A 12,725-nucleotide genomic window follows, 5' to 3' on the forward strand; every position below is an offset into this window, starting at 1 on the left:
TGTAATTCCATGAGTTTATTAGGTGGGCCTCAGAACTTACAGAACTTACATTTCTTTTCATGAGTTTATTAGGTGGGCCTCAGAACTTACAGAACTTACATTTCTTTTCTGTAAAGTAATTCTTTCCTATTAACATTTTCATGGACATATCTACTACATTTGGCCATTTCCACCCCACTATCCACTCTCAGGCCCCTCCTGCTCCAGATGGTCACCTTACTGCCAAGAAGCCTCCTCTTACTCTCATGGTGTGTGGCTGCTGCTGGGGTTGGGTATTTATGACCTTCTGAGTTTAATTCCTGCTGCGTGAAGATGGAGCATGGGTAACTACACCACTGAGGAGAACCACCCCCCTTCCTCTTACAACCAGTAGCTGCCAATGGCTCCTCAGGAAGGGGCAAAGAGAAGGTACATTTCTTTTTTGAAGATTTACATGTAGAGGCTGGAGCTCTGGCTGCATGGTTAAGAACAGTGGCTCCTCCTGCAGAGTTTTGTTCTCAGAACCCACACGGCAGCTTACAACTGCCTGCCATTCTGACTCCCCCTGCTGGTCTCCTCAGTACCAGGCATGAGTGTGGTGCACAAACATACATGCAAGCACTCACACACACATAAAAGAAAAAAATCCTTTTTTTTTAACTGTATAAATGCTTTGCCTGCATATATGTATCTGTACTATGCTCACACCTGGTGCCAATAGAAGCCAGGAGAGAGTTTCAGATACCCTGGGACTGGAGTTACCAGTGCTGGGACCCAAATCCCAGTCCTCTGCAAGAGTAGCAAGTACACTTAACCACTGAGCCCTCTCTCCAGCCCAAAGAAATGAAATTTCTAACAAGGTTCCTAGGTGACGCTTTATGGGAATCATACTTCCAACTACTTCAAGTAAACAGCCTCAGCTCTCATCACTAGCAGCAGGAAAGGAACACACAGTGGACAAGAGAGCTCAGCTGCAGCACAGGAGTAGAAACAGGGGGTAATGGACCCCGAGTGAGGGAGAGCACCCCTAAGAACACATGGAAGACCACATGCCCCTCCACCTCAAGGAGAAAAGAGTTACAGGCCGATGATCAGTGATGTGCAGGCGAGGCAAGGGGCATGCTTTGTACTCCAGAGGTCCGAAAAGGCAAAGGAACACTTACACAAGAAAACCCAGGGACTGCCTAGAGCCACTTGGCATCCCAAGCATTCTGGAGAAAGAACAAGGAAAGTGTCTACATTTCCTTGAGACCCTGTCCAAGAAGGAAGATTAGAACCCAAAGGTCAACAACAAGTTGGAGATTATGAAACTGGCTGGCAAGATCCCTTTCTCATTTCCTAGAAGCATGCGAGGCACGCTGGGCTATTTATTCTCCCCTACGTCAGAGCTTTCTTCCCTGACTTTTCAGGTATGTCATACCATATGAACTCTCCTATGTCCCACTAATCCTGACCACCCATGAAACCAACGAAAAATGGACCTTTATGCCTTAAAATAACACTGTTGAATACATGTAACCGTGTTGAATGCTACCTATACATACACATATGTACATTATAAGCCTATGTGAACTATGAAATACATACCACATAACCAGACAGAAACTAAATAATAAAACTATCAGTAGTTTCTAAATTTTCTCTTTGCAACTAACTTTTAAAGTCTGCTTCTGTTAAACTCTTAAAGCCTGCTTCTGTTAAACTTTGCTACTCAAACACAGACAAAAGGAGGGGAGTAATTAAATCTCTACAAATCTTGTCATGTAAAAGTATATAGAAACCAATTTTAACCACCCAACACTTTCGTTATAGTAAATTCCTCTCTGTGTAGCTTTATGTGCACGTGCTGCACGTTTTCATACCAAAGAAACGGGCTCACCAAGGTCCTTGTCACAATATAGAACCCCAGAAAATTCCAGGCCATACTGCTCAAGAGACTATATCGGTTCCTACACCAGTCGTATCAGCTGTGTCAGACCACCACCTAGTGGCCTGATGGAACCATTTCACCTTTCTTCTTGGACAGAAAAACACAGCTTTAGTTAAAACAGAAGATCTCCCTTAAGAACATACTGCACTGTCAGGTGGTGGTAGTACACACTTTTAATCCCAGCGCTCAAGAAGCAAAGGCAGGCTGATCTCTTGAGTTCAAGACTAGCCTAGTCTACAGATGGAGATCCAGGACAGCTGGGAATATACAAGGAAACCCTGCCTGGGGGTTGGGGGGCTATATACTGCCTTTGTCCAGCAGTGGTAGTGCATGCCTTTACTTCCAGCACTTGGGAGACAGAAGGCAGATCTATGAGCTCCAGGTCAACCTGATCTACATAGCATCTCTAAAACAGTCTTAAAAACAATACATAAAAAAAACAAAAAATATATTGCCTTTGCAAATGTTTTAAATCTACAAGCAGAAATAATATAGACAATGCAAGGACTGACGCACAGAATGGAACATCTTATACAAACTCTGTATGAAAACAGGGTGTCTGCTATCCAACCTAGCTGCTGCCTTTTGGCACTCAAAGCAGCAAATCTCCAGTGACTAGCTGGATAGAGGCGGCACACTAGACAGACTGGGAGCACAGGGAAGCCATCTATGCCACAGACTATTTCAACAGCAATGCTCTGGAATGGCTATCTTTATGTAGTCTGGCTTTGTTTGGGGGAGGTTAGAGCAGAGACTCGCTGTATTTTCCAGATTCCAGCTGCCTCAGCCTCCCCAGGGCTGGGATTATAGGTGTGCACCACACATAGCCTGACAGGTTTGAGTTTGAGATTTTTTTGGTGTTGGTAGCTGGTTTTTTGATAGCACTGTGGGTTGACCCGCAGGTCTTGGCATGCCCTCGATCATGCTGCACCCCAGCCCTCTTTTTTCACGTTCAAGGCAAGGTTGCCCAGGGTGGGCCTAAATTTACTCTGCAGTCCTGGCAGAACTCAGAGTCAACACCCTCCTGCTAACAGCTGTCCCCTATGTAGCTGTAGTGGCATGTGACTCCATATGTAGCTTTGACAGAGTCGATACCATGAGAATGAGTATCTCCACATTCAGCCTATTTACAAAGAGGGACAGGAGCTGTTGATGAAATCAGGGTCTCTGGAATGCAAATGAAAACATTCAGATCACACTGGGGTCCAGTTTCCCTTCCTGTTACCTGGCATGTCTATAACACGTCATCAGTTGTTCCATTAATACTTTTTACCACAACAGCTGTCTGAAAACACAAATACTTTAAAATAGCCAGTAGTCTTTTCCTTCCCGGCACTCCGGAAGCTTTGGAGAAATGAGTGCAACACTAAGCTCCGTCTTTTCTCTGAGCTGAGATCTGGGCAGTGTGCTCCCCTCCCAGCACATGGAATGTATGCCTCACGGTCTGCGGGCTTCCAAACCCAAGTCCAGGTGCCAGCAGGGCCAAACTCACTGTGAACCTTGGCAGGGTAGACTTGTTCCTTGCCTCTTTCTACCCAACATTCCCTGGACTAAGAAGCACTTTGGCAGACCCTACCTCCACCTGCACATGGCCTGTTCTTCACTCTTTCCTTTCTGGCCTCCCTATACCTTCACAGACATCTCTGTGACCATGTTTAAAACTCTCCTGACAAGAATGTCATATTGGACTACAGCCTAACAGGCCTCATTTTACCCCTGTGAAAACCTTTTTCTAAAGTCATTCTGAGGACCTGGGGACTATACTTGAAGGTATCTTTTCAGGGAAAAGACAGTACTTGACTTCTGCAGCTTGCCAGGGTTTCATCACTGTCAGCCCTCCGTGAGGCATTCCTACTCACATGGTTTTCCAAAGCAGACAGACACATCCAGAATGATTCTGCATTCACAAGTTTCCCAGAAATAAGTCACTGCAGTAGCTCAAGGGCTCCAGAACTGAAGTCCCAGCTCTGGACCACTTTTCCAGAGGAGCTGTTAAGCATCTCAAGTACACAGAATAATCCAGTGATTCACAGACGACGACCACATTCGTCTACCTGTTGAACACTGCTTTAGTCTAGTCAATCCATGTGCACGGTGGGCAGACTGCACACTGCACAACTGCATTTTCTACCATGCTAAACTGAAGTCCATTGGCCTACCATACCAAAGGCTGTCCCCTCGCTCTTGAATAAACTACTTCTAGGATACCTTTTACCTGTCCCCTAAATCTACTCCTTCATAAAGCTACTTTGGCTTCCCCCATTCAACCCTCTTGGGATTCTGGTGACCTTTTATGGTTGTGTGGCATCTGTGACTTATAGTGTCTTTGTTTTTCCTTTTATTTTCCCTATTGTTCCCCAAGATTACAACCATCTGGTGTACTTGTAGATTCTTTTTTTTTTTTTTCTCGAGACAGGGTTTCTCTGTGTAGCCATGGCTGTCCTGGAACTCACTCTGTAGACCAGGCTGGCCTCGAACTCAGAAATCTGCCTGCCTCTGCCTCCCATGTGCTGGGATTATAGGTGTGCGCCACCACCGCCCAGCTTGTAGATTCTTTCAAGTAGCCAGTAGAGGGCCCTCATGAACCAAGGTCCTCAAGCTCACAAGCAGTTCTAGTAGTATCTAAAAATCCCAACCATCTTGTCCCATTTCAAATCTCAAGACTCTTGGAGGTAAGGACAATCTGGATTTGGCATTTCACCCCACCTTCCGTGAGGTTATCTGTCTGGGTAGACAGGCATGCCCTTCCTCACCATTCCATTCGCATCCCTTCCTGAAAGAAATATCCAGTAGAAGAGGACAGCTTCATGATTGAGGAAGACCATTCTTCAGCCAAGGACATACAAATAGCTGTGGCCCCTGCCAGAAATGCCAAACAAGCTCCTTAACCTCAGAGGGCTCTGTTCCTTGAAGCTGGCTCTGCCCAGGACACAGCTAACCCTTTACCATTCTCACTGCAATTATAGAAAATCATACAAGAGCTCAGTCACGGCCTCTGTCCTAGTCGATGGACAGTCTGATGATAACTGAAAGCCCCAGTGCTCTCACTCTCCCTTCTGTCTCAGCTGAGACCTCTCCACCCCCACCAGGGCAGAATTCTTCTATCAGACCCTCCTCCAGCACTCAACATGGAAAAGCACTGAGAATGTTTTCATGAGAGCAGTTTATATTACACACTTCCCAACTTGGTAAACCTCACGCCAAGGCTATCCCGAGTTCGCTGTGTGATAGTGCCTGAGCCACAATGGAGGCTGCTGGGCTGGGAATCTGCCAGAATGCCCTCTCCAGTACACTAGGAGCTCAGGAAGCCTCCCAGCTGGAAAACACATCCTCCGAGATTCCTACAATGCAGGTACCATACAGACCATTGCGAATGCTTAAGTCATCTCACTGGAGACTTGGGGAGCAGTAACAGAGTCCTAGGGATCTTACTCGAAACAGGTATGTAACCAGGCAAGTGCTCTAATATTCTCAGATGAGCGCTTTATCATTCCAGAAAACACAATGAATGCTGGTCAGAGTGTCCGACACAGATGCCACAGATGCCACCCATCCGTATTCCCATCTTGCCTAATCCTGACCTACAAGGCTGTGCCTTCCCTTCATCCCCAGAACCTATCATGACCCCAGTCCCTAGGATCTCCCAGACCCTGAGAGATACTCTCCACCCCACCAAGCCTTCTAACCCATCTGATACTCAGATTCAAGCCATCCCCCAAAACACACCATTTGATCGGTATTTTAGTATCAGTCCATTTAGAGGTTCCAGCGCCTCTGATCTCAACCAAACCCCTCCCCCCATCCTCCATGAACATCCCACCTTCACTGCTCTACTTCTGCTATCTGTAAGTCCTTCACATGCAGGAAAACCATCTGATGAATCCAAAACGACCCTTACTCCATTGTGACCGTCACATGTCTTTCCTTTCCCTTCTTAAAATAAATGGTGCTTTGTGGGGGATAGGGAGTAGCTCTTTGGGAGGACCTGGGTTCAATTCCCAGCACCTAGATAGCAGCTCACAACTCTAACTCCAATAACAGAGGACCTAATACCCTCTTCTAATTTCCTCAGGCATGGCACACACACATGCATTCAGGCTGCACACTCAGACATATAGAGCATATTTTTAAAAAAAAAAAAAAGAAAGAAAGAAAGTGTGCCTTTGCCTCAGTGTTGATTCTTTAAGGATGCTTAGACTAGACACTGCTTACCTACCCAGCTTCTCACAGGCAGGTCTCACACTAGCGCAGAATCAAGTTCAGCATGCTATCTGATACCTATCTTATCTGCTCAGGCACTTGGGAGGCAGTAGCAGGTAGATTTCTGTGAGTGAAAGGCCAGCCTGATCCACATAGAGAATTCCAGACAGTCAGGCAGTCAGGGCTACCAAGTGAGACCCTGTCGAGAGAGAGAGAGAGAGAGAGAGAGAGAGAGAGAGAGAGAGAGAGAGAGAGAGAGAGAGAATTCAAGAGCAAAAGCTAGATAAAGGGCGTTGTAGAAGGCCATCTCTTCAACCTTGCCTTGGCCAGAAAAGGGGGGTAGTGAGGGGAAGCCTAAGTTGGAAGTTTACAGTGACCTCCCAGGAAGAAAAGGACGTGAGGCATGCCTAATACAGAACTCATGTCTGGGTAGTCAGAGCTACTCTGAGCAAGGCTTACCCGTCATAGTACAAAAGCATCACCGTCACAGTGAGGTCTAGTTAGGTCCTGGCACAGCAGCAATCTGCTAGGGGGTTTTATCCTATGATCAAGGAGCAGCTATTGTAACTGCTTAACTCCAGTAGTAGAATGATCAAATCAGACAAAACTGACCAGGCTGGGAACAGTAGGCACTGCCTTTAGGAGGCAAGTCCAAGGACCCCACCAAGACAGCAGAGGATGGCAGGCTAATGAAGTCAGAGTACATCTCCAAAGCTCGCTAGAGGTACAGCTCCAAGGTGTCTGTTCTAGGACTGTCCTCTGAGAAGACCAAGGCGGGCCAGCAAGAAGAAGCACAAGGGAATCAGTATAAGTCAGGCAGAAGAAAGTAAAAATGATCTTGCTGACTAAGTGGAAATATGCCCTGCCATTTGTCAGGCTACAATAGCAGGCGCAGAGAGAGCCAGCTGCCAAGTAAACAGAAAATGTTATGTCTCCTATTAACTGGAACATGTCACAATGCCTCTTTCTTGGAATGACCACTCACTTCTTATTCATCAAATTCATTTTGAAAGCCTCCCCCTTTCAGAAGGAAAAGCCTGAGCTGGCCTGAAGAGCTACGGTAGCACACAAATCCAGCCTGACTTCCCACTGGCCTCTGAAGCGCAGGTAAGGTATGTCTGAACAGTGGTCTACATGTCTCTGCGCTTCACTGTTTACAAGCAAGCGAGACCTGGGTCCACCTGGCACTCAGCCTCTAGCTGCCTCCACCTTGCTGTAAGCTGTCAAAACACAGCTCAATGACTTAGGGGGCTGAAGCAGGAATATCCACAGATTGAGGCCAGCCTGGGCTACACAGAGTCTTCAAGGTTATTGCAGGATATATAATGAAGCCATCTCCAACATAAAACAGTTTCATTCCCACACTACCTGTCCCCCAAGACCCGCTGAGATGCCTCCCATTCCTCTGGGATATGGTCATATGTCAATGAGACATAAACCCCATCTAGTAAGATAGAGATCTGGTCCCTGATTAGCTGAAGGTGGACATTTAGAGTCTTAATGACCAAGGAAGAAGTGGAAAAAGATGCCAAGTGAGCATCAGAGTAAGGCAGATACTGAAGATACAGATGTATCCAGCAGCCACTGGCTTCAAGAAAATGACTACAGCTACATGTGTGCATGAGACCCCCCCTTAGGGGGGCTACAATGGAAAAGGGCTGGCTGGGCCTCAAGCCCCTGCACTGTCTAAAGACTCTTGAGCAGCCGTTTTCAACCTGTGGGCCACAACTCCTTAGGGGTTGCGGGGTCGAAAGACCCTTTCACAGAGAGCACCTAAGAGGATGGGAAAATACAGATATTAACATTAAGATTCACATCAGCAGCAAGATCATAGTTATGAAGTAGCAATGAAATAATTTTAAGTTTGGGGGTCACAACACCATGAGGAACTGTGTAAAAGGGTCGCAGTGTTAGGAAGGACAAGAACCGCTGGTCTTGAGAAAGGAGACCAGGCAAAGGAGACCGAGAGGGCATCACAGAGATAAATGGGGAAGGGACACACAGCCTGAGAACGCCATGAACCTCAAGTAGTCCAGGCTCAAGTGTAGCCCCCAGACTGCCTTGGGAAGGAACCTGGCATCTAATCCCTGACAAAAGAGAGCCTGATAGATTTTGCAGACCACTGGTTCATGGCTTCACAGTCAAACAATCAGCCAGCAGGCCAATGCACTGTTACCAGGCAGCATTTTCCTTTTCTGGAAATAAATATACAGACACTAATTGCTCTCCAAATGTGCCAGCTGAGCATGAGATCAGAATGGAGCAGTTAGCAAGTCAGTAACCGGCAACAGGAGGAGAAAGGCCCCACAAAGGATGGCGACACAGCCAGAGAATGGCAGTGGCCCTGTGGCTCCCTCTCGGGAGCCCAGGAAGAGGCAGACTAAGGAGGAAGCCACTGGGAGGGGCACTTGTGGAGGAATGCAACCCAACCACAGGAGTAACAAGTGGGGCAGAGGGCAGGCTGGCGCCCCTCCCACCCATTCACTCTGTGCTCAGAGAGGCTGTCTTTGGCCAACCCTGCCAATTCCTGTCTATAGGGGGGACCACCTCTCAGAACACAGTACAAGGCAGAGAAGACTCCGGGAAGACTGGGGCAGGGTTCTGTGTAACCGTGACTGCTCACCCTTTACTTTTTATTTAAGGTTCACGTGCATCGGGAGTTTGCCTGCACGCGTGTCTGCATGAGGATAATGGATCCCCCGGAAGGAGAGTTCCAGACAGTTGTGAGCTTCCCAAGCTTCTGACTGCTTCACCCGTCTAACTGAACAGTGCTGGCTAACTGGCCAAGTACATACGCGCAAACTAGAAACCCATATTCTCAGCTCCACTAGCTTGCTATTTAGGCAACCTGGTCCCGCCCTCCACCTTCCACCCTTACCTCCCCCCCCTTCCCCCCTCCCCCACAGTTTCCAAGGAGGTCACTGGACTGCTTGTTTCTCAGGCTAGGCTAGAACTCAGTATGTAGGTGAGAATGATCCTCAACTCCAGATCCTTATACCTCCACCACCTAAGTACTGGATTACAGGCATGCACCGTCAAATCTGGCTCAGAAACCTACATTCTTGAATCAAGACACTTTTGTGATGGGGAAGAGGGAGGGGCAGAAGAGAGCACCTTCAGGATGACAGGACATACCATATTGGTATGGGGGAGCGGCTGCAATTGGGATGTAAAGTGAATAAATAATTGGGGGGAAAAGATACATTTTTGGGCTTACAGCTCAGAACATGGCTTGGGCCTTTGGGGTGCACACTATGAAGACACACCATGAGGCCTGGCAGTCAATTGTGACTTGGGAAATTCGCCTTACCCACCGAGAGTTGATTTAATTGCAATCCAGTCCTAATCGGGAAAGTGCTGATGCACGCTCCAAATATCTCCCAAAAAAATGTAACAGGGTCCTGGATTAGTATCTGGCATGTTGCTCAAATGTCAAACATCTGGATGGGCGAGTCCTAGCAATCCTGGACTTAGCTGAACATGGAAAACTGGCTCCCCTGCCCACCCAAAGACATGCGGCATACGTGAGGTTAAGACTCACTTTTTTCTACAGTCTTTAATTTCTGGAAACCTTCCAGGAGGTCCCCATTTAGTATTCTGGGTAAGAAGTCTCGTAGCTGCATCACTTCTGTCGTCAGTCGCTCCAGGTCCTTCTTTCTGACTTTAACAAATTCGTCTTTAGATTCCACGTGCTGAAAGAACAAGTAGATCTTAGCATCATAGTGTTTACCTTCAGAGGACTAAAACTAGCATTCCAAATCAACTCGCTTCCTTTTCTTTCATGCCTTTTAGAGTCATAATTGCCTCAGAACTCACTCACTCACTCTCTCTCTCTCTCTCTCTCTCTCTCTCTCTCTCTGTGTGTGTGTGTGTGTGTGTGTGTGTTAAGGTTTTTGTTTGCTTCTTGAGTGTCTGTGTAGCCCTGGATAGTTCTGGATCTATGTAGACTAGTGGTGTGCCTGCCTCTCTGCTTGCTTACAGCCTCTTCCACCACTCCTGGTACCTAATGTCCCTTCCATTGCACATATATGGATATAGATTTGTATTTGTGGGGTGGGGGTATACATGGGCTTTATGTAGAGGGCCTTGATGACAGGGACGAGGATGGTGATTGATTCACACCCATAGTCCAACTTCTCAAGAGACTGAGACTGAAATAAGGCCTTGTCCAAGCGTTGGAGGCCAGCCTGCGCAACACATCAAGATTCTGATTCAGTAAGAACAAATATGGCGGAAGAGGGAATGGAAATACGTACCGGGGAAAACTGAACTCATGTTCTTTAAAAGCCAAAGAAAACACCTGCAAGTTAATGCACCCCAGGCTGAACGGCTCCAGGATGGAATCCCTGTGGCTGCTTTTGGCCTCTGTTGACCCCCTAACATTCACGCCGGCCGCCATACGAGAGCATCCCACCGGAAGTAGGCATCAACCAGGCCCTCTCGTGAAGGGACACCAGGGGCAGAACCCAGATAAGTGAGTTTTCAGCTCTGGCTCACGGTCTAAGACCTAAGCTACCACTTTTTTTTTTTTTTTTTTTTTTTTTTTTTTTGGTTTTTCAAGACAGACAGGATTTCTCTGTGTAGTCCTGGCTGTCCCGGAACTCACTCTGTCTGTAGACCAGGCTGGCCTCGAACTCAGAAATCCGCCTGCCTCTGCCTCCCAAGTGCTGGGATTACAGACGTGCGCCACCACGCCCGCGGCTACCACTTTCTAACTTGAAGGCCTCCGCAGATGATTTGGAACCGCGCCTCGTGGTGTCTCCAGCCCGGGCCCACCCTCGGGCAGCTCCTGGCCTGGCTCCCTCAGGGCTACAGGGACATCTCCTTGGGCACTGGACCTGCCCTGAGGGGAGTAAACAGCAGCTACCATATGTGGGGCACCTACTGACCCGGCAGGCCTCCTCAGTACCGGATCCATCGTCCACGGTCGCGGCCATAGCCGCGGCCTCAGCTTCGTGCGCCTGCGCAGAGTTCTCTAACACGCACACAAAAAAGTGCGGGAATCGGAAGATACCCTGCCATACGGAAAGCCGCGAGGTTCAAATCTCGCCAATTTGCGCCTCACTCTCGGTCTCTGGATTCAGGGACGAGATGGACCCGGATTCTACAGCAGCTCTCCTACTTCAGTTGCATTTCAGACTTGTTACCTGCGAAGTGAGGCCTGAGAGTCAAGCAGAATCTGTCCTTTCCTGTTTTGGGAGAGGATGCTTCAACCAAACCTACACACTGTGAGAAAACGCGCGGGGAAGAACCTCATCGTCCCTTGGCCCCCAAGTGCTTCTGTGTTAAGGGATGCATTTTCGCATTCACAGAAGAGTTATTTTGGCCAGGTAACTGAGGTTTGAAGCGAGATGTAGTGGTACATGCCTGTAATCTCAGCACGTGGGTGGTGGAGGCTGGAATTCAAGACCAATTTGCTACATAGCAAAGGAAAATCTAGAAATCTAGCCTGGGCTACGGGGTGGGGGGATGGGTGCGGATCAAAATTAAATAACCAAAGCTTGGAAGACTATACTAATCTAATAATTCTCATGTTTGATGACCTAGGGTTTTAGATGTTCCTAAAGTTAGCACAGCTGTTAAAAGACTTCTTTCATGTTGGTTTAGTATGCTCCCGCTTGTGCTGATTTTATGTCAACTTGACACAAGCTAAAGTCATGAGAGGAGGGAGCCTCAGTAAAGAAAATGTCTCTAGAAAATCAGATTGTAGGCAGGCCTGTGAGGCACTTTCTTAGTGATTGATGGGGAAGGACCCCGCCTGTTGTGGGTAGGACCATCCCTGGACTGGTGGTCCTGGGTTCTATAAGAAAGCTGGCTGAGAAAACTGCAAGGAGCAAGTCGGTAAGACCCTTCCATGGCCTCTCCTGCCTCTTTCCGGTGGGATGTCCTCGTACGGCGGTGTGAATGTTAGGGGGTCAACCGAGGCCAAAAGCAGCCACAGGGATCCCATCCTGGAGCGGTTCAGCTTGGGATGATTAACTTGCAGGCGTTTCTTTGGCTTTTAGGAATATGAGTTAAGTCGCCCTTCCCCACCCCCACCCCCCCACACACACACATGTATTTTCATTCCCCCTCTTCCGCCATATTTGTTCTTTTTTTTTAAACCTTTTTTTTTCTTTTTGTCTTTTAAAGATTTATTTATTTATTACATGTAAGTACACTATAGCTGTCCTCAGACACCCCAGAAGAGGGAGTCAGATCTTGTTATGGATGGTTGTGAGCCATGTGGTTGCTGGGATTTGAACTCAGGACCTTCGGAAGAGCAGTCAGTGCTCTAAACCGCTGAGCCATCTTTCCAGCCCCCATATTTGTTCTTGTTCGAGGTCTGGCCCTAGCTTCCTTCCATGGCGAACAGTAATAGGGAATGCAAGTCAAAAAAAACCCTTTCCTCCCCAGCTTGCTTTTTGGTTCTGGTGTTTCATTGTAGCAAATCTCACTACCCACTGCTGAGAACTGTGCGCTTTGAATGCAGGAGGGCTTAAAAACAGAACCAAATTAGACCCTCAAATTTTCCCTCTACAATGGACATCCCTGCACCTGACCCAGACGTTGTGGGTATGGATTTGCTGACTCTCCATTCAACAAGCCTACACCGCGGCAGAAAGGCTTACTCTCT

General features: G+C 47.7%; 1 protein-coding gene across 2 annotated transcripts in view; it reads right to left on the reverse strand.

Moving 5' to 3' along the window:
- Positions 1 to 11,074, reverse strand: part of Hsf2bp (heat shock transcription factor 2 binding protein) — a 78,467-nt gene extending 67,393 nt beyond the window's left edge. The window contains exons 1-2 of one of the 2 annotated variants that reach the window (XM_052164507.1): positions 10,999 to 11,074; positions 9,651 to 9,801 (exon numbers count right to left, since the gene is read on the reverse strand). In XM_052164507.1, the coding sequence (XP_052020467.1) occupies positions 9,651 to 9,801; positions 10,999 to 11,046 (199 nt within the window). In that variant the 5' untranslated portion in view covers positions 11,047 to 11,074. Of the gene's footprint in view, positions 1 to 9,650; positions 9,802 to 10,715; positions 10,861 to 10,998 lie in introns of those variants that run through there. The other variant, XM_052164508.1, reaches the window with a different exon arrangement.
- Positions 11,075 to 12,725: the final 1,651 nt, after the last annotated feature.

Source organism: Apodemus sylvaticus, chromosome 19 (assembly GCF_947179515.1).
Source record: "Apodemus sylvaticus chromosome 19, mApoSyl1.1, whole genome shotgun sequence".
Classification (NCBI taxonomy): domain Eukaryota; kingdom Metazoa; phylum Chordata; class Mammalia; order Rodentia; family Muridae; genus Apodemus; species Apodemus sylvaticus.